Below are 21925 nucleotides of genomic sequence, written 5' to 3'. Positions count from 1 at the left end.
TTATATAGCGGTCAATGGAAAAGGTAAATTAATTTAAGCATTTGGGATTATAGTATGATTGTAAGTATACATGAATAACACATATAAAACAAAGAAACCAAATGCAAAGTTATTAACCAATTAAGAGTTGTGGGTGTATGTGATTGGGGTGCAGATAGATATTGGTTAATTGATATTTATAGAGCTGCATGACGTCAGTAATAAAGTGTGATTGTATAATATATGATGCAGCAGCAAAACATTACTTGAAAAAAAAAATGACAACAGTATGTATATGCAGTGGTGCTGTTAAGTCAACTCACATTAATGTAATACTAATAAAATCAGGTGAGTTACCTCTAAAGTTAAGAAGTAAAAAACTTGCAGTAGCATATTGGTTAAGATTTAAGGGAAGTGGAGATGAAAACCCGGCAAAGCAGATAATACAGATAGTACAGGATTGTTGGGAGTATTCTAAGTTTAATGGGAATGGGCTTGAAAGAGTAAGGGAATATAGAATGGAAGCATTAGAGTTAAAGAGGTACAATTATGGCAATTAGTAACATTCCACCATGGTTCTTTCCAGAGGAAAAAATAATGGGAAATGGAGAATATAGGAATTAAAACAAGAAATAGTTATTTTAAGACAAGAATGGAAGGGGATTTAAAAAAATTCAAAAGTCTGCTAATATAAAAATTATAGAGGAAGAAACAGGCCAGAAGAAATAGTAATAACAAGCATGAAAGTAGATCACACAGGACTGAATAGGACCTTGTTTTTAATGGGGAAAAAGAATAATGTGAATTACGAGAACTGTGGTGTTAAATACAATGCAAAACATATCATATTTTGCTGTATATTATATGAGGCAGAAAGTGATTCAAAATAGGGTTCAGGAGGCTGGGCGGGATTGGAATCTGATGGGATACTAGGGACAGAAGGAGAGGGAGAAGAGGATAAGAAAATACAAGAAAGCATGATTTAAAATCACAGACCACACAGGATAAGTAAAATAAGAGAACTAACATGATATGATGTTACACACTGTCGTACCGTAGGTGGCGGTACGCAGCTAAAAGTTGTTTGCAATCCGCCATTAACCAAGAGAAGAAGTACGGCACCTTCTGTTTGAGGTTCTTTATTGCCTGGCCAAATCATTTGCCTTACCTCTCTGTCTTCTTTAAATTTTCAGCGAAATGACAAACTGCCTCCGTGCACACAGTTGATCCAGTGGACTGTGCCCAAATCTGATCTCTGTACATTTTCTTTGAAAACTGCATTGCTAATCTGGCGCGTAACTACTTAATTCTTTTGTCAATTCGAAGAACAGTGTAAACCGATCAGGTTTAAAAAGTTCATTTACGATGAACGTCAGTTGGTATTATAGTTTGCGCTATAATGCTATACCACCATAAAACAACAGCACAAGAAGAGGTCTCATGTTGCTAGGAAACCGTTGTTTAGTACCGTCAGCGTGGGACGCGAGAAGCCAGTTTCATTTGAGGTGAAAACCATTTGTTCTCAAATAATGGTAAGCAAATACTTTATATAATTTATAAAACTATGTTGCCTTTGCATTTATTAATAGATGAACTATCAGCGGAGATACGAAAGCTTAGTATTGATTCTTGTTTCAAGAATAAGACGCTAGCGTATCTGTAGACTAATAATATAAGTTAGCCTACTAGAAGCTACAGTCTGAGTTTATTATGTGTGATATTTCCGCAAAAGTAGTCATCTTAAGTTGTCATTTACAATATTAATTTTGTAGTTGTTGTGTTCATAATAGTAATCTATATGATATAAGTTATATGACTAATATTTTATAATATTTTAGATTAATAACGGAAAAAAAAAATGAAAGACCTTTAACATTAGCATGATCTGAACAAAAACAGAAAAGCTAAATGAGACACTTGTCATGTCATTGCTCTTTTGTTAATGTTGATTATATTTCCATAGCCACATTTGTAGGACGATTTGCATACAAATGTGGATATGGATAAAAGCATCTGCTAAATGTAATGTGTGTGTTTGTGTGTGTATATACACACACACACACACATATATATATATATATATATATATATATATATATATATATATGTGTGTGTGTGTATATACACACACACACACACACACACACATATATACATATATATATATATATATATATATATATATATATATATATATATATATCTTCCCAATGCTTCTCCTTCACTTCTTCTGGACGGCAGTCAGAAGGGATAAACAGCCTGGCATTCCAATGATGACAATCAAGGGAGGGGCAGCCGACTGTCATATATATATATATATATATATATATATATATATATATATATATATATATATATATATATTGTGTCGTGAGGAGCCAACGACAGACAAAGTGGGTGTGGCGTCAGGCCTCGGAGAGGCTTTTTATTAACAAAAATACAAAAATAAAGTGTCCAGTGGAAAAGTGTCCAAATAAACAGGGGAACTAGTGTGCTGCAGAGGGAGTGCAGGTCGGGTAGTGTTCCAGGGGGAAGGGTCTAGGTAAGAGGCGGAGTCCGGCGTCCGCACGCGCTCCCCTCTCTGGTTCGGGGCGCGAGGGGCGGGCGGCTTCTTGCTGCGGCTTCTCCTCTGTTTCTTCCTGGTCGGCAGTTTGAAGGGATAAACAGCCCGGCATCCTGGCCCGTCAATGGTACACGCGTGCAGTCTTCGCCTAGACTACGGAGTTTCTGTGCGCTTCTCTGGTCCTTTCACACGCCCTTCCTGGACCCACGAGGACACCAGTGTGCATGCACGGGGGGAAGAGACCGGTCTCTCGAGGAGAGGCGCGTTCGGCATTTAGCGGCGGCGGTGACAAGGCTCGATACACTTCGGTGTGCCTCGTCACACGCCGCCAGACCTGTCCAGTACCACTCCTCCTCTCTACTTAATGACAATCAAGGGAAGGTGCAGCTGAATTGTCACTATATATATATATATATATATATATATATATATATATATATATAACATGAATATACATTTCACTTACAAAATTCAATCATTTATTACAAATTGATGAATAAATACATATCATGGCTTTGCTAAGGAAGGGACAAACACAGATTTTTTTGTTCATGTTGTAAGCAGGGCAGAACTGGGGTTAAAATTCATGACATTCCAAACCTGATTTACGTCCTTGTGAAACACTAAAGATACAATTTAGAATATTCCAAACATTTTGTTTACCCTGCATGGACCTACAATTATTGAATCTCTCAAATATATTCAGTTTTTGTATATTTAAGTAGTCCTAAAGACATCAGTAGCATCGGTATAAGTGATACTGGCCTTCAATCATAAACAAATAAAAGATGCCATTACATGATTTGATTATTAAGCAATTAAGCAATTTATATTTATATTGTAAGCATACAATATGTACTTCTATTAGCAACAGTAACAAGCAAAATTGTATTCTATTCTTTATCACAATAGTATAAAGAAAAAACTCAATCACTGTTTTTTTTGTGCTCTCTACCGCCACCTCTACATTGGCTTCTGCCATTCTTCACAGATCTGAACACTGAGGTGTGCATCTTCATTCCTGCCAGCGATTATTATGGAAATGTGGCAGGTTTAAATGAGAACGGATACAGGGTGATGCCAGCTATCTGTCCTGTAGTGTGGCATCATCCCTGAAGGCTCAGACCTTGCCTTTGGCACCACTATGCACCACCTCAGCTCTTCTGGGCAAGGAGTACTTGGCAGTCAGGTCAGGCTGGTTACTATGGCAGGCATATCAGGACAGAGATTTGTGTACAATAATAGATCTTTGTCTGCTGAACTGCTCAGTCAGTGAGCTGAAGTTCAGGATGCTCACTCTGAAGCAAGTCTTGTGTCAAATTTAGGTCACATGACTGATTTTTCACCATAGATCTAAAGGACTTTCACGTCTGTATTTTTCCATGTCCTTAAGGTGCACTTCAGGAATTAAGTAAACAGCAATTTTTATGAAAATTCGGATTTCAGACAGATACAAAATACAGCTGTGCTGCCTGGAGATATGCAACAGTTCAATGCAAAATTGAGAAACACACATTATTGTGTTTAAAGAAACACAATTTTAACTTCTGATTTACAGAACTGTCCACACTTCAGAACCTTTAAATGCCAGATGCATCACGAATGAACTCTTTCTCCAAATATTAAATTTCATAGCAATATTATGCTAGTCCAGAAATTCAATCTAGTAAAAAATAAATATTCAGACAAGCAATATTGACTTCTCCATTCTTGTTCAGATGTACTTATAGTCAGTAGTCCTGTCCTTCATTTAATGTGATTGGTAACATATTTATAGTAAAAGAACTAAATAATGTTCTCATAGCCCACAGCTGTATACACAATTCTGTGTGACATCTAAATGGCTCAAGCAACTTGCACCATTTCTCATTTTACATTGTGGCTGATGAACAGATTTGATAAATACGAATTTTGACATGAATTTTTGGTCTGTCTAAATCCTCAATTCTGATAAGCTGTCAGGTATGCAGTAAAACCGTTTAATGCACAGGTAGCCCCAAATCAGTTTATTTACTGTTCCATAATAATGTGCTGCATTAATTGATTCACACTAACCAGCACAGATGGAGAGAGACAGAGAGAGATTGCAGATTTCCCTGCACAGACAAACAAACTTGTCAACGATGCCCCGTGACTGTTATTGGTAAAATAGCCAAGAGGTACTAAATCGAGGTTGGATCTAATCTAACTCCTCCTACATATACCTAAACCTACCCATCTCCGCCCTCTGGATGTTGATCCACCCACTCTCTGGATCGTTTGTTCTGCAGTGAGGGGTTTCTGTATAACAAAGCAAAAGACCATGAAATAAGCAGGATAATCAACGTCTTTCTCTTCCAAATTTAAAATATTTAAATGCATGACTAGCCATCAATTATCCCTTAATGTCATGTGCTCTATTTTTGTGCACTGATTTTGTACTTAATATACTAAAAATGATTTTTTTTAGTACTTCTTAAGATAAACTTAAGATCATCTAAGCGTGCAAAAAAAAAAAAAAAAATCAACAACTTGCTACTGTAAACAGAAGCTTGCAGCACCCCGCTTCTGAGTTCTTCTGGTCGGTTCATTGCTTTGGAACTGACATTGACGAGTGACACTGCATATAAAAGTTTAAATCCTTTTACCTTGACAGAGCATCTTGAAAACCCAGTGCTCATGTGCAAGGAGATGCAAACAGCTAAAGCCACAACAGCTAAAGTGATAAAGCTTTTTGACAATTGTTGACATTCGTTTGAAATTTGTGTCAGTATTTCATAAATAGAACAGTTTACTCATAGGGATGCTCTGCATCCAGTGTAGACAGCTTTGCTGATTAAGAGTTCTATAGTATTTTGTCATGCTGCTCGCTGCCAGTATAGACAGTGTACGTCTGCAATAGTGCACTGTTATAGACAGCCTTGCTTATTCCATTTTGATGTAAAAATGTAACTTCAGAAATGGAAAATAAGGGACAATTGTAAAATAAACGTGATATTTCATAGGCAAATTTCATGAGGAGCATGCAAAGATAATTTACATGGCTCAAATATTAATCTTTAAGTGATTACATTGTTCCCCAGACAGAACAAGAGAAGTCCCTTATGAATTTTCCAGAATGCCCTCTCTCTCTCTTTAGCATCTCTCTGCCACCCCAACTCCGCATCTTTAGCAGTTTCTCTTCTTTAATATGCACTTTGGGATATGGCTGGACGCTGAGCTTGGACAGACAGGGAGGGGGAGTCCTGCCTTGGGAGTCCTGCTGAGCTCTGAGCCCTATCCTCGACAGCACGCCAAATATACTTAATCTTTACTTTAATTATATGTAAATGTGAACTCAGAAAATAAGGGACACGCAAAATATCTGTACTTTGCCATAATGTCTGCTAGTGCTGGGCGGTTTTACCAGTTTATCCCGAATACCGGTTTATAACGAATACCAGTGTTTATTTTTTTTTAAATACTGCAATATCAGTGTATGTCATTCAAACAATTGCCGAAACAGTTTAAAATGGGGTCTCTTTTCACTGTTGCACTGTGGTTAGGAACAGCTGTGTGTGTTAAAAGTGTGAAAGTTCTGAAGCTGCCATCAGCTCCCACGTTTCACACAAACAAGCTCCACTTCAGCACTAGATTTAGCAACTTTCAGTCTCTTTTCATAGAATATATATCCTGACTAACCTAGCAACTTTTTTGATGAAACCTTAGTTATGGTTCAGCAAGATGTTGCCAGTACTGTCCTGTGAGCAATAAGCTCTGACTCTCTTGGCACTATGTTATCTCTCTCTGCATCTGTTCTGTGTGCCAGAGAATCAACCATTCTGCCACAGATTTGTCAGTAAATGAGTACAAAAGCGTTTTCAAGCAACCGTTATTGACAATTCGAATCATTTTGGTGATTCAGACCTTTAAGTCTCATTCAATCCTAGATGCAGAGGAAGTGAAGGATGGCTCATCAAATTGACACCATGAGATGGCACGAAGGGTGAACCAGACCCCACCGGTGAGGCAGGAAAAAGGTGGCTGGTCAAAGCGGTAACTGGGAGCCTCACGCTGTAGCCACGTCCAGCATCCGCCCGCTAGAGGACCGAGACAGGTACTGGCACCCGAATGTCGTCTGTGAGAGGAGAGTCCTGAGCCGGATAAAAGGTGGGCTGGAGAAAGGGGAAAATGAGAAACTAACAAACAAAAAAAACCCTGGATACATGAAAAACAGGGTGTACCCGACCAAGGGAGGAAGGTAACTTGAGCCTAACAACCACCGGACTGAGAACCTTGCTGATCTGGTATGGACCTATGAACCTGGGCGCCAGCTTGCGAGAAGTCGACCTGAGAGGCAGGTCCTTAGTGGAGAGCCATACCTTCTGACCACAAATGTAGTGAGGAGCTGGAGTCCGATGATGGTCGGCTGCTGCATCTAGAGGTCTGGGCCAAGACCCTCCTGGCCTTATTCCAGGTCTTACGACACCTCTGGACAAAGGCTAGAGCAGACGGCACCGCAGCGTCGGGTTCCTGGATGGGAAACAAGGGGGGTTGATAACCAACAGAACATTCAAAGGGTGACATACCTGTGGATGCCACTGGTAGAGTATTGTGGGCGTATTTCTACCCAGGCAAGCTGCTGACTCCAGGAGGCAGGATTATGAAGCGCCAGGCAGCGGAGTGCTCTTTCAAGATCCTGGTTGGTTCGCTCACATTGACCATTAGACTGAGGGTGATAACCTGAAGACAGACTCATGGAGGCCCCGATCTGTCGACAGAATTCTTGCCAAAACCGGGAGACAAACTGGGGACCCAGTGCTAAAAGAAAGCACAGGGATGTACTTTCCCATCCTGGAAGGAGCGTTGGGATAAGACAGCGCCGACCCCGACATCTGATGCGTCAACCTCAACAATGAATAGTCTCTTAGGATCTGGAACAGAGAGAACAGGAGCAGAGATAAACCGGGACTTAAGATTATCAAAGGCCTCCTGAGCCCGAGAATTCCATACGAAAGGTGACTTAGTAGAGGTGAGCGCAGTTAAGGGTGCAGCCACCTGTCCAAAATTCCTGACAAACCGCCGATAAAAATTGGCGAATCCCAGGAATCGCTGCAGAGCCTTTCTAGAGTCGGGTTACCGGCCATTCGGCGACTGCCTTAACCTTGACAGGGTCCGGTTTAACCTCCCCTTCCGAAACAATGAACCCAAGGAATGAGACCGACTTGGCGTGGAACTCACTTCTCCGCTTTGACAAAGAGCTGATTCTCTTGCAAACGTTGGAGAACAAGGCGAACGTGGTGGGAGAAGATGAGAACATCATCAAGGTACACAAAGACAAAATGGTTAATCATGTCTCCCAACACACTGTTAACCATGTTCTGGAAGACAGCAGGGGCGTTTGTGAGACCGAACGGAATGACCTGATATTCATAGTGTCCCGAGGGAGTGTTGAATGCTGTCTTCCACTCATCGCCCTTCCGCATCCTGACTAAGTGGTAGGCATTGCGGAGGTCTAACTTGGTGAAGACCTTAGCTCCCTGCAAGAGCTCAAAAGCAGAAGACATCAAGGGTAAGGGGTACCTATTCTTAACAGTGATGTCATTGAGTCCCCTGTAATCAATACAGGGACGCAGAGAACCATCCTTCGTGATGGTGGAAAGTCTTTGGCCAGACAGACCCCAGACAGGAACAGGGTAGGTGAGTGGAATGGCTGGAATACCCCAACTTTTAGCAGTCTGAAAATCAAGGAAGTTGGCCTCGGCCCCGGAGACAACCAGAGCCTCACAACTGTGAGAGGTTCCTAGACAGGTGACTACTGCTGGAAGGAGGGTACGGGAATAGGAAGAGGGCATAGGAGATGAACCCACTAGGACGCCCTGGTATTCTAGTGGGCCTTGGCTTTTAAAGGACACGTAGAGACCTGATGTCCAGAGTTGCCACAGTACAAACACAATCCCCGAGCCAGACATTGTTGTTTCTCCTGAGCCATGAGGTGGAGACAACCTATTTGCATAGGCTCAGGATCACTGGCGGACAGGGATGGTGGGGACTCGATGCTCTGGGAGTCCTTGGGAAGTCCCACGCTGACCGTGGAAAAAGACGTTTTCGACAAAGTTGGATCCGGGCCTCGATGCGTAAGGCCAAGCTGATAAGATCCTCCAGATCTGCCGGGGTTTCCTGAGCCGCCATTTCATCCTGGATCTGAGGATCCAACCCCTCCCGAAACAAAGCACGCAGCGCACCCTCATCCCACTTGCACTCAGCGGACAGTGTCTTGAACTGAATGAGGTAGTCAGTGACGGTTTGTTTCTCCTGACGGAGTCAAACAAGCTTAGCAGCCGCCTCATCTCCCCTGACGGAACGGTCAAACAATTTTCTCATCTCTGTGCTGAAATCAACAAAACTGGAGCATATAGGTGACTGAGCATCCCACACGGCTGTCCCCCATGCTCGAGCCTTGTCGGTGAGAAGAGTGATGACGTAAGCCACCTTAGTTAGCATAACGACCTGGCTGAAGTGCAAACACCAGAGAACATTGGGACAAAAAGGCTTGGAAAGAGTTCGGGTCCCCGTCATAAGGAGGTGGATTGTTGGCATGTGGCTCAGGGTTGGAACGAATGTGGGATGAGACTCGTATCTCCTGCTGAAGATCTTGAACCCGGTCGCTTAAATTAGCCACTTGAGAGGTGAGGGAATCAACCTCCTGAGAGGTAGTTGAGAGCTGACTGGCATGACAACCAATCATAGCTCCCTGGTGGGCCAGAGCGGTACGGACATAGTCTTCTTCCGCTGGGTCCATGTTGGTCAGTCCGTACTGTCAGGACAGACGAGCAGACCCAATTGCAGAAGAAAAAAAAAAGTTTATTTGACAAACAAGGGTTCTTGTGTAATGTCCAAAAAGGGTGAAATAGTTGGCCGTCGACTCCAGCCACAATCCCAGATGCAGAGGAGGTGAAGGATGGCTCATCAAACGGACACCATGAGATGGGACGGAGGGTGAACCAGACCCAACCAATGAGGCAGGAAAAAGGTGGCTGGTCAAAGCGGTAACTGGGAGCCTCACGTTGTAGCCACGTCCAGAATCTGCCCGCTAGAGGACTGAGACAGGTACTGGCACCCGAAGGTCGTCTGTGAGAGGAGAGTTCTGAGCCGGGTAAAAGGTGGGCTGGAGAGATGGGGCCAAAAAGGGAAAACGAGAAACTAACAAACAAAAAAGTCAACAAGGCAAAAACGGTACTAGACTGAAAACAGGACTAAAACTGGACAAACAAAAACTTGATCAAACTAGCAAACTGTGGTTCAGAGTCAGAATGCATCAACATCAAACGACGGACTCACAAAAGGACAGAAAACACAAGGAGATTAAGTAGGGAGGATAATTGACAGAAATGGAGTGTGAACCAATTAGGGTTAACAAGAGGGGAGGAGTTAACAGCTAAGCACATGGCGAGCTGTCAAAACAAAGGCCATGTGCTCCAGGACAACAAAACACAAGACAAACACAACAGGCCACTGCCAACCCCTGACAACCTCTTATCTTAATACTTTGGGTCTAAGTTGTTCATTCATCATGTAATAGCCACATAAGAGTTAACCAATGCAGTATGACCCGGAAAGGAAATTTTTGATTTGTTCATCTCGAGTTTTCGGGTAAAAAAAAAAAAAAAAGTTTCGAACTCTTGAGTCTTTGGGTAGAACAAAAAGCATGATGTTATTGTTTAGACCATTGGTCTCCAACTGAAGTACTAGAGGGCCACATCTCTGCACAATTTAGCTTCAACCAGCTTTGAATCACACAAGCCACACCATCATTTTCAAAATCTCTGTTTTGCTCTGTTTACACTGAAATGCAATCCTGGAGTTTACAAACTAATGCAGGGTCTGCAGCATTTTCAAATCTGTTGAAAACCTCAAACACAGGAGTACTGTCAACAATAGGCATAACTATAGCAAAAGTTATGCATTTTAAAATGAAAATGCCTGCGATATTGCTGCTACATTTGGCAGAAGCTTCCATGCTGTCTCATTGTATCTCGAGACTGACCTCTGGTGTACTTAGAGCAGCTAGCTAAGACACACAGTTTAACGATTCAACTTTTCATTAGATTAACAAACAATCACAGACCCAATATTTCTCTAAACCAGTGGTTCCCAACCTTTTTTAACTCACAGCCCACACAACCAAACACATATGTTTCCGCGGCCCACTGCAAAAAAATTTAAATGAACCTGTTATTTGTGTCGGGTTAGTAACTGAGTACTCAGAAGCATGACTTTTAACTGTCTTTATTGAATAAACGGGTAATGTTGAATAACCAGAAAATGTGCATAATAGGTCATTAATTTTTAATTAATTATGATATTTAATTATTACTACACATTTTTACGTACATTAGCAATATTATTATTTCTATTGATAATAACTGGCGGCCCCCCCTGCAATACCGTTGAGGCCCACTGGGGGGCCGCGGCCCACAGGTTGAAAACCACTGCTCTAAACAACTCCAGGCCCCTGCTTAACATGGTAGCCAGGACACCTCAGCCAGACCAGATAAACTTAGGACCTAATGGCATGTTAAGAGTTCTCACATGTTCTCACCGTCTTTAAATTATAGGAAAAATCTAATACCCATGAAAATGGATTTTGATCCTTGCTAATTGCATTATTACTTATGTAAAATTTTAATCTGTTTCTTAATATGAATTAGTTCTTTAATATTTGGGGAATCAAATATTGATCATTTGAGTTTCATGAAATCTATAGAACACACTTTATTGGCTAATCCGTCCAGCACTGAGTGCTGGCTTCTCTTAAGGAATCCTGGCTTCTCCGATTGGTCACGGTGCTTGTCTTGGATGCCGTTTTAGGATTCCGGGGTGATTTGAATGGGCATGCATGAAGGTTTCTCATCGTTGGGCTGCCCAGCTTTGGAGGTTTCCAGAGTTGAAGCTGCAGAGGGTCACTGGAATTTTTGCTGAAGGAATGCTGGAGCATCTCAATGATTTGATTAATGCGATCTATCACATTATTATTACATATAATAATAATAATAATAATAATATGATTATTATTATTATGCATAGATTAAAGTGGCAGTTTTCATGGACTCATCAAACATACAGGATTATAGATTATTTGTAACTCTGCACCTCTTTGTGCAGAGTTCTGATAATTTGCTTTAAAAGTCCTTAGCAACTTTACAAGTCTCTTTGTTAAACGCAAAAGAGCGCTTTTGTGATGTTTGAGGAGCCCCCCCCCCCGTTCTGATGGTCCTGATGGCTGGTACATCTCTGGCTGTAACAATGGTATTTGTAGTAAAACTGTGGATATACAAATGGTCATTTAAAAAAAAAAAAAAAAGAAATCATGGTTACTACACTTGGTTATAACCAATCATAGTTCATTTTCATAAGGGAAAACAGAAATATATAATGCACAGTATAAACGTAAAAATATAATACAATACAGCATCTAGCACAACAGAACTCATCTTTGTTTGAACTTTACCTGTTTATCTGTCCTTTTTCCAGCCGGCAAAAAGAAAATCTTCCAACAAATCCCCAAAGGGTAAAACTCCAACAGTTGTAGATGGTTTGTCTACAGATGAGATGTCTAAAGAGCAGGTGTGAATTTCATTTGTGCAGCTTACAAATAATGAAACCCCTTGTTAATGGTAGCCATTGTCTTTTTTTTTTTTTTTTTTTTTTTTTTTTTTTTTTTTACATTTTACCAATATGCCTTTTTTTTTTTTGTAGTTGGAGGAGCACATTGTGCGTCTGCGAGAAGAGCTGGACAGAGAACGGGAGGAACGCAACTATTTTCAATTAGAGAGGGACAAAATCCACACATTTTGGGAAATCACCAAAAGACAACTGGAAGAGAAAAAGTGTGAACTAAGAAACCGAGAGCATGAATTGGAGGAAGCAGAGGAGCGCCACCAAGTGGAAATAAAGGTGTTGAATGTTATTTTCATAACTTATTAATTGTATATTCTATAATTGTATACATATAAAAATATGAAGTGTTAAATACCACATTGTATAATGTACAGTGTGTGTGTATATAAAAATAAACACACACATAGGGTTGGGCTTTTTTTTTTATAGCATTGGTAACATTTGTAAAAATATGTTTTAACCAAGGTTTTAATTTTTTTTTTTTAAATTTCATTTTTTGAAAAACATTGTTTTCCCATATCGCATACATTAAATAATGATAAACACACTTAAAACCACACATATAGCACCTCAATGTTATGGTAAAGGTAGTCTAATTTAGTTAGTCATAATTTAGGCAGTCTTTTTGCATGAAAAACAGTAGTCTTAAAGTATTCAGTATATACCATTTACTCCTGTAATAAAATTCAATGTTAATATTCCACATTTCTGCCACAATACCATGGTGCAATGAGTGTTACAGTAAATGAACGCTGAATACAAGCATTTCACACTGCATTTCACAGTGTTGTTTAGTGCTCTTCTGACTGCGTCATAAATGCATTTGCTGTTCACAGTTCGGATGGTGTTTTGAGGCTTCAAAGCTTTGCCGTTTTTCCTCCATATATACCACTCATCATTATGGCCAAACAATTGCATTTTTGCATTGTCAGACTACAGGACATGTCTCCAGAAATTAAGATTTTTGTCCCCATTTGCTATATGTGTGTGTGTGTGTGTGTAACGAGGAGGCAGAGGCCGGAGTAGAATCCATGTGCAGTCGTTTATTAAACACAAGGGCAACAAACACAAACGTTAAGGCAGGCAGAGAGTCAGTAACACAAAGGCAGTCAGAGATATCAACAAGTTCAGGGAAATACAAAAGGTGAACGTCATTAAGTGGGCAATGGGTCTATACGAGGTTGTGAGTCCAGTCAGGCAAAGAAAACAGTAGAGCAGGTCCAAGAATCGGTAAACGGGAAAACAGGCAGAGATCATACACCTGGAAAGTAATCAGAGACAGTAGATAGAACACTTGGTAAGGCAGTAGAACTGGCAATACTTTGCATTGTACACATGGAGGGCCTCTGGTTATAAAGGCCTCAAACAGGAAATGAAGGTAGAGTGAGCAGAGGGCTAGTACTTAGGTGACTGCTCCCTCTGCTGATGTGGCATTACAGAACTCCCCCCCGGATATCCCGGGTGGCTACCCACAATCTCTCCTCAGATCCGTAGCCTTCCCAGTCCACCAGATATTGGAGCTGACTCCCTCTATGCCTAGAGTCCAACAGTTCTTTTACCTTATAAGCTGGAGCTCCGTCGACATCCAGCAGAGAAGGTGTTTCTAGATTCTCATGGCCTGTGTCCAGGTGGACCGCTTTGAGGAGGGAAACATGGAAGGAATGAGAGATGCGGTAGTTAGCAGGAAGCTTTAGTTTATATGTCACCTCATTAATTCTTTGTAGAATCTTAAAAGGGCTGGCATACCTGAGGATGTGGGCAACGTTGTCTGTTTGCCTGAATTTCTTAGTTGCTGATGTCCCACTGAAAATGCACGTGTGTTCCCTATCAAAAGCTACTCGATGCTGCGCTGAATGCGCTAATGAGAACGCTCTTTTGTTCGACCGGTTGTTGAAGCATGTGTGTCAAACACGCCAAAGTTTGGCTTATATAACCTCGGTCAGGTGACGTCACCTGATCATGAACACCTGGAGGTTATAAATAGATGTGACGCGGAAACATCCTCAGGTCTTTTGTCTTCAAGGACCGCATTGTGTGTGAGTGTGTGTGAGTGAAAAAAAAAAAAAAATATATATATATATATATATATATATATATATATATATATATATATATAAGATATATATTAAAGAGAGAGAAAAAAAAAAAAAAAAAAGATAATATGACGATCAAGAAAGGAGATGCTTGCCTCCGTGCAGAGGCAGCTCTCCGATGACGATCACCATAAGTTTTGTTTCGAGTGCTTGGGGGAAGAGCATGCGATCCTCGGGCTCGAGGGCGAAAAGAGCACTGTGATTTGTTTTCTATCAAGGTGCTTCGCGCGCCGCTTTTTTAAAGGAGGATCGAGTGGATCGCGTGCCGATCCGGCTGAGCCGCGTGAGACGGACCAGCCCCTTTCTCTCGCGCTCGCCGGATCGCGAAGCCCTCGCGTCTGCTTTCTATCGCGCGCCCAGCGCTTCTTCTGAACGGACCGAGGAGACTTCATCTCTTGCTTCTGAGGAAGCAGAAAGTGCCACCACAGAGCGCTCCTCCCGCGACAATAAAAGCGCACGAGGAGCTACTCGAGGTGGTAACTCATGCAGTCGAAAGATTACATCTAGACTGGCCCCAGGAGCGAGAGAACCCCAAACGCCGAAACTAGACGACAGATTTCTGTCGGGTGGCCAGGGGAGGGGCCTCAGCGACGGTCTCTCCTTCTTTGACGATCTCCACGAGGAGTTGGTGCGCTCGTGGAGTAAGCCTTATTCATCCGTGTTCGTGCCATCGACGCCGATTTATTCGACTATCGTGGATGCGAAGGCATCGGGCTACTCGATGATGCCCCAGGTGGAAGAGACGCTGCGGGCTATCTCTCCTGGAACTTCATCGTCCCTAAAAAGACCGACCCTCCCCACCAAGCCGCGCCGTATGACATCTTCGCTGGTGGGGAAGTTTTTCAGGCAGCGGTCAGGCTGGTGCTTCCCTGCACACCATGGCGGTCCTGCAGGCGCACTCAGGCTGATCTGCTGAAGGACTTGAGCACAGGCGGTCCATAGATGAAGAGGCGTTTTTAGAGCTGCGCCGAGCCACAGATCTGTCTCTCCGCGCGACCAAGCAGACGGCCCGTGCCATCGGCCGTTCTATGGCTGCTATGGTGTCCACGGAGAGACATCTGTGGCTCAACCTCACGGGCATCAAGGACAAAGACCGCGCCATCCTCCTTGATGCCCTGTCTCGCCTTCCGGCCTATTTGGCGACTCAGTTAATGCCGCCGCCACTAGGGTTTCGGGAGGCGAAACGCCATGAGGAAGCGTTCGTGAGGTTTCTTCCCGCCGTGCTCAAGAGTCGGGACCGCCGCCACCCGGTCCCGACCAGGTCCGGTTCCTTTGAGGCGTGAGGCACAGAGGGACAGTGTGGCGAGCCGAGCACCCCCTCGTAGAGACTGGGGTGCGGCTCGCCGCGCTTCACAGTCCGCCTCAAGGAGACCGGACCTGCGGAGCATAGTCTCCGCAAAGAAGAAGTCCTGATGCTGGTGCACTCAGCGCCGTGGGGGTGCCTCCCCCCGGGGAGGGGCGAAAAATTCCAACAGAGAATAAATGCTCCTTCCGGCACCCTCAGGAAGCCATTGTTCAATCTCCGCCGCCACTGGTGTTTCGGGAGCAACGGTTTCAACGAAACGTTGGATGTTCGGTCGCCTCCTGTCACGCTTTCAGGACGCCGAACATCTAACAACCCCCAACAAAACGGTGTCAAAATTAGTGCCCCTTTCAGAGAAGCTGGCAGCGTGGAAGCTTCTGCCAAATATCTCCCATGGGTCCAAAAGACCATAGAAAGAGGCTACAGGATTCAGTTCGCATATCGCCCCTCCGCGTTTCAACGGCGTGATTTTCACTTCCGTGAAACCGAACGAGCGCATTTGTTGATACAGGAGTTGCAAACTCTGCTGGACAATGGGGCCATAGAACGTGTTCCTCTACCAGACAGACAGTCAGGCTATTACAGCCGGTATTTTCTCGCTCCCAAGAAAGATGGGGGCTGCGTCCGATTTTAGATCTTCGAGGATTGAACCATCACCTCAGAACATACAAGTTCAAGATGTTAACAATAAAAATGATTGTTTCTCAAATCCAACCGGGCGATTGGTTTGTGACAATAGATCTAAAGGACGCATATTTTCACATAGAAATATTGCCACAACACAGGAAGTTCCTGAGGTTCGCTTTGGGGCGAAGCTTACCAGTATCGGGTTCTTCCTTTCGCCTAGCATTGTCACCCTCGCACATACACAAAATGCATGGATGCAGCTCTGGCTCCTTTACGACTCCAGGGCATCCGCATTCTAAATTACATAGACGACTGGCTGATTCTGGCTCAGTCTCAAGAGCTTGCGCTTCGACATCGGGATGTCGTCCTAGCTCATCTCGGATCGCTGGGGTTGAGACTCAACGCCAAGAAAAGCGTTCTCTCCCCTGTTCAGAGAACAACATATTTGGGGTCGATGGGATTCGACCACGATGCAGGCACAGCTGTCTCCTGCACGCCTCGAATCCATTCTGAACACCCTAAAGAGCATCAAGCTAGGCCAGAAAGTCACTCTTCATCACTTTCAGAGAGTTCTAGGTCTCATGGCAGCTGCTTCCACAGTGATACCTTTGGGCCTCCTGCACATGAGATCGTTTCAGTTGTGGCTCAGAGCCAGGGATTTCATCCAAGGGCCAATCCCCAGAGGCAAATAAGGGTTACGGCGTCGAGGGCTCGTGCACCCTATCTATGTGGTTCAGACCCCGGTTTCTCACTTTGGGTCCCACTCTAGGTCCGTGTTGTCGTCGCAAGATGCTAACGACAGACGCATCCCTCACGGGTTGGGGAGCGGTCTTAGATGGCCGTCCAGCCCAAGGGATCTGGAGAGGTCATCTTCTCGAATGGCACATCAATTGCCTCGAAATGAAGGCTGTATTTCTGGCCCTGAAATACTTCCTCCAGCAGTTGAGAGGCTACCATGTCCTAGTGCGGGTGGACAACACGGCAGTAGTCTCTTACATAAATCGCCAGGGCGGACTGCGGTCGCGCCGCTTGAACGAGCTAGCGCAGCAGGTTCTGCTTTGGGCACAGGACAAGTTCCTGTCCCTCAGGGCGATTTATATTCCCGGTCACATGAACAGGGGAGCAGACTTGCTGTCCAGACAAGCCGTGACACATGGGGAATGGAAACTTCACCCCGAAGTAGTCAGTCAAATCTGGGAAAGGTTTTACGAAGCGGAGGTGGACCTCTTTGCTTCACAGGAGACAGCACAATGTCCCCTCTACTTCTCTCTGACTCATCCAGCTCCCCTGGGTCTGGACGCGATGGCCCATGTGTGGCCCAGAATGCGCTTTTTATGCATTTCCTCCGATTGCTCTGCTCCCGGAGTCCTAGCCAAGGTCCGTCAACAGGGTCTCGCCTCTTACTCATAGCGCCCGTTGGCCAACCAGAATATGGTTCTCAGATCTAATATCTCTCTCGACGGCACGCCGTGGGCGATTCCGGTGAGGAGGGACCTTCTCTCAGGCACAGGGGACAATATTTCATCTCCGTCCCGAGCTCTGGAATCTTTCACGTCTGGCCCCTGAGAGGGACCAACTAAGTGATGCTGGCCTTTCAGCCAATGTAATAGAGACTATTCTTAGCGCTAGGGCCCTCCACTAGAAGAACATATGCATCTTCGAAAGTTGGTGTACAACACACCATGCAGACCCAGTTCACTGCCAGATTGTTTCAGTGCTAGAGTTTCTGCAAGAGAAAATGTCCTCAGGCACACGTCCTAATACTCTCAGAACTTACGTGGCCGCCATTTCGGCTTGCCATGCTCTGATTGAAGGGGCTTCTGTAGGGAAACACCCTCTAGTTGTTCGCTTCATTCGAGGAGCTAAGAGGTTGAGGCCGCCCACTAGGGCGACAGTTCCTTCATGGGATCTAGCTATAGTGCTTGAGGGCTTGGTGGACACCCCTTTCGAACCACTAGAGTCAGCGCCTGTCAGGTTTCTGACCCTAAAGATGGTTTTCCTAACAGCTATTACTTCTCTGAAGAGAATTGGGGATTTGCAGGCTCTGTCAGTCTCGCCATCCTGCCTAGATTTTGCCCCTGGGCTGGTAAAAGCTATTTTGCATCCTCACCCTAGTTATCTTCCGAAAGTTCCATTCTCGACTGTAAATCCTTGAAGCCTTCTGCCCTCCGCCATTCATGGCACCGGAGCAGGAGAAACTTCACTTACTGTGTCCAGTACGTGCTCTCCAGATCTACGTCCACCGCACTAGCCAGTGGCGTAAGTCAGAGCAGCCAGATATGCTATGGTGGCCGCAACCAGGGCGGCTGCCACTAGACAGACTATGTCACACTGGGTGAGAGATGCTATTGCCCTAGCCTATGAGGCGCATGGTCAAACTTCGCTCTAGGAGTTAGGAGCTCATTCAACCAGAGGGGTTGCATCGCCGATGGCTTTAGCAAGAGGCGCGCCCTTGCAGCAAGTCTGTGATGCGGCAGGTTGGTCCTCTCCGCACACATTTGTTAGATTTTATAGTTTGGATGTCCATGCTACTCCGGGCTCAGATGTCCTTGAGTCGACATCCCAGAGTAATGTCTAAGACCTCTTCAGTGTTGCGCGCACACACTACACAACGCTGGGGGTCCAGACACTCCTAGTGCGGGCGGCGTTAGTATTCTCGTTCCCATTAGCGCATTCAGCGCAGCATCGAGAGTAGCTTTTGATAGGGAACATCTCGGTTACTTGACTGTAACCCTGTTCCCTGAAAAAGCGGAACGAGATGCTGCGCCTCAATGCCGCACTGTGGGCGTGACTGGACGCCCTTTCAGACAAAAATTTGACCTGAGGATGTTTCGCGTCACATCTATTTATAACCTCCAGGTGTTCATGATCAGGTGACGTCACCTGACCGAGGTTATATAAGCCAAACTTTGGCGTGTTTGACACACGTGCTTCAACAACCGGTCGAACAAAAGACGTTCTCATTAGCGCATTCAGCGCAGCATCTCGCTCCCGCTTTTTCAGGAACAGGGTTACAGTCAAGTAACCCGAGACGATTTTATGACAGAATGTAGTTTATTAGAAAACATTTTATATTTTCCTTACAAGTCTTGCCTTTGATTTAAAATGGACACATTTCAAGTGACATGGGGAAAAAAAAGAGTCAAATGGTAGACCACTGTTCTAAAAGTGCTGTATTAACTGTTTAGATACTTACATATGTTTATTTATATATATATATATATATATATATATATATATATATATATATATATATATATATATATATATATATAGTGCCCTCCATAATTATTGGCACCCCTGGTTAAAATGTGTTCTTTAGCTTCTAAAAAATTCAGTTTTTGTTCTAAATAACATAGGACCACAATGTCTCTAAATCATCCAGTGACCTGACTCCTCTCCTCTTCAGCTCACTCCACAGGTTTTCAATGGGGTTGAGGTCAGGGGACTGAGATGGCCATGGGAGGAGCTTGATTCTGTGTGTGGTGAACCATTTCTGTGTAGATTTGGCCACATGTTTTAGGTCATTATCTTGCTGAAAGACCAAGTGATGACCCATCTTCAGCTTTCGGGCAGAGGCCACCAGATTTTGCTTTAAAATGTCCTGGTATTTCAAAGCATTCATGATGCCATGCACCCTAACAAGGTTCCCAGGGCCTCTGTAAGAGAAACAGCCCCACAGCATCACCGATCCTCCCCCATACTTCACAGTGGGCATGAGGTGCTTTTCTGCATACTCATCTTTTGTGTTCCGCCATACCCACTTAGAGTATTTGTTGCCAAAAAGCTCTATCTTGGTCTCATCTGACCAAAGAACACGGTCCCAGCTGAAGCCCCAGTACCGCTTAGCAAACTACAAACGTGCGTTTATGATTGTGACTGAGAAAAGGTTTTTTCCTTGCATGCCTCCCAAAGAGCTTGTTGGCATGTATATAGCGTCTGATGGTTGTTTTGGAGACTTTGTGACCCTAAGATGCTATCATTTGTTGCAGTTCTTTAACAGTGAGCTTTGGAGAATTTTTTATTTCTCTTACCATCCTCCTCACTGTGCGTGGAGGCAAAATAAACTTGCGTCCTCGTCCAGGCTTGTTTACTACTGTTCCAGTTTTTTTAAACTTCTTAATGATTCCTCTCACAGTAGATATGGGCAGCTGCAGGCGGGTGGCTATTTTCTTGTACCCATTACCTGACTTGTGAAGGTCGACACACATCTGCCTTACTTGAATGGTGTGTTCCTTTGTCTTTCCCATGTTGAAGAGTGGATAAGAGAAATGGCCTCTGTATCACGTCATATTTATACCCCAGGGAAGCAGGAAGTGATAAATTGCTAATTAAATGTTCCTAGATATTCTGATCAACTTTGTAAACTACTGTAGAAATGACAGAAATACTTCAATTACATTTATTTTATAGGAATTGTTAGGGGTGCCAATAATTGTGGAACAAGTTATTTTATGAAAAATAATTATTTGTTAGTCAGGGATTTTTATTTCCCCTTAAAATTCATTTTATATTCACGTTATATTTTTCTACAATTTTCAGTGTGACAATATGCTTCTGCAATAAAAAATTGAATTTATTTTAAGGCTTTTAACACATCTTAACCAGGGGTGCCAATAATTATGGAGGGCACTGTATGTATATATATATGCTATTTGTACACATTTTAATAAGATCAGACTAAGACTAAATAAACATAATACTTTATGTAACATGAATCTGTTTTTGTTCAGGTTTACAAGCAGAAGGTGAAGCACCTATTGTATGAACAACAGAACACAATCTCTGAGCTAAAGGTGGAAAGTGTTGTCAGCACTAAACTGCTGCAGAGGGAGCATGCTGACCTTAAGGATCAGCTGCGGAAGGACATGTGCTGCTTGAAAGTAGATGTGAAAGAGCAGGAGCTGTCCAGTGAGAATGTGATCAAGAACCTTCATCTGGTATGAGTATGATTTATAATATGATGTAATCAGGATGCAAGTTACAGTGTGGGAGGAAGGTTGTAAATATTGTATGATAAACTAAGAATTTTAATATAATATAGGGCAGTAAACTTATATTGCAAGACACTCCCCATCCCCAATCCCCTTAAACTGCACCTGTTTTCATTTGGCAATAATTGTTAGTTACAATGACAGTTGCATAAGTTTGCTTTAGATATTAAATGAAAATAAATAAAATTGTCTTTCAACAGCAACATGATGAGGAAATTACTGTTCTGAGAAATGATTTTGCCAGACAAGTGCGAGGTAAAGTATCAGTGTTTATAAATTTCAATCAGATAGAATATTCTTCTAGAATTACCTTAACTCATTTTGTTTGCATGTGCACTATTTTAAATAATTTCAATGGATATGCAGTGTATTTGTCACAGTGCATTCGATTCATAGCTGTAGCATTTCCCAATTAATCATAAAATGGAGTCATCTCTTAAGTTATTTAGGTTATTTTGTCACAGATATTGAGTCCAAATATAAGAAAAGGATGCAGAAACTACAGCAGGAGGAACAGCTAAGACGCAAAACGGAGATTCATGAGATTGAGGAACGAAAGAACAGTCACATCAACATGCTGATGATGAATCATGAGAAAGCTTTCAGAGACATCAGGAACTACTTTAGTGACATTGTCTACAAGAATCTGGATATTATCACTTCACTTAAGGTGAAAAAATGTACACAAGCATGAGCATGTTCTGTCTGTAATGATTATGTACCTTTC

At 43.2% G+C, this 21925-nt stretch overlaps 1 protein-coding gene across 2 annotated transcripts in view; it reads left to right on the top strand.

The window, feature by feature from the left end:
• Positions 1-1093: 1093 nt before the first annotated feature.
• gas8 (growth arrest-specific 8) overlaps positions 1094-21925 on the top strand; it is a 28253-nt gene continuing 7421 nt past the window's right edge. For both annotated transcript variants that reach the window (XM_043263932.1, XM_043263931.1), the window contains exons 1-6: positions 1094-1511; positions 12035-12127; positions 12260-12457; positions 20938-21144; positions 21399-21453; positions 21663-21868. In XM_043263932.1, coding sequence (XP_043119867.1) covers positions 1509-1511; positions 12035-12127; positions 12260-12457; positions 20938-21144; positions 21399-21453; positions 21663-21868 — 762 coding nt within the window. In that variant the 5' untranslated portion in view covers positions 1094-1508. The remainder of the gene's footprint in view (positions 1512-12034; positions 12128-12259; positions 12458-20937; positions 21145-21398; positions 21454-21662; positions 21869-21925) is intronic.

Source organism: Puntigrus tetrazona, chromosome 18 (assembly GCF_018831695.1).
Source record: "Puntigrus tetrazona isolate hp1 chromosome 18, ASM1883169v1, whole genome shotgun sequence".
Classification (NCBI taxonomy): domain Eukaryota; kingdom Metazoa; phylum Chordata; class Actinopteri; order Cypriniformes; family Cyprinidae; genus Puntigrus; species Puntigrus tetrazona.
This window is presented reverse-complemented; position numbering and strand designations above follow the sequence as displayed.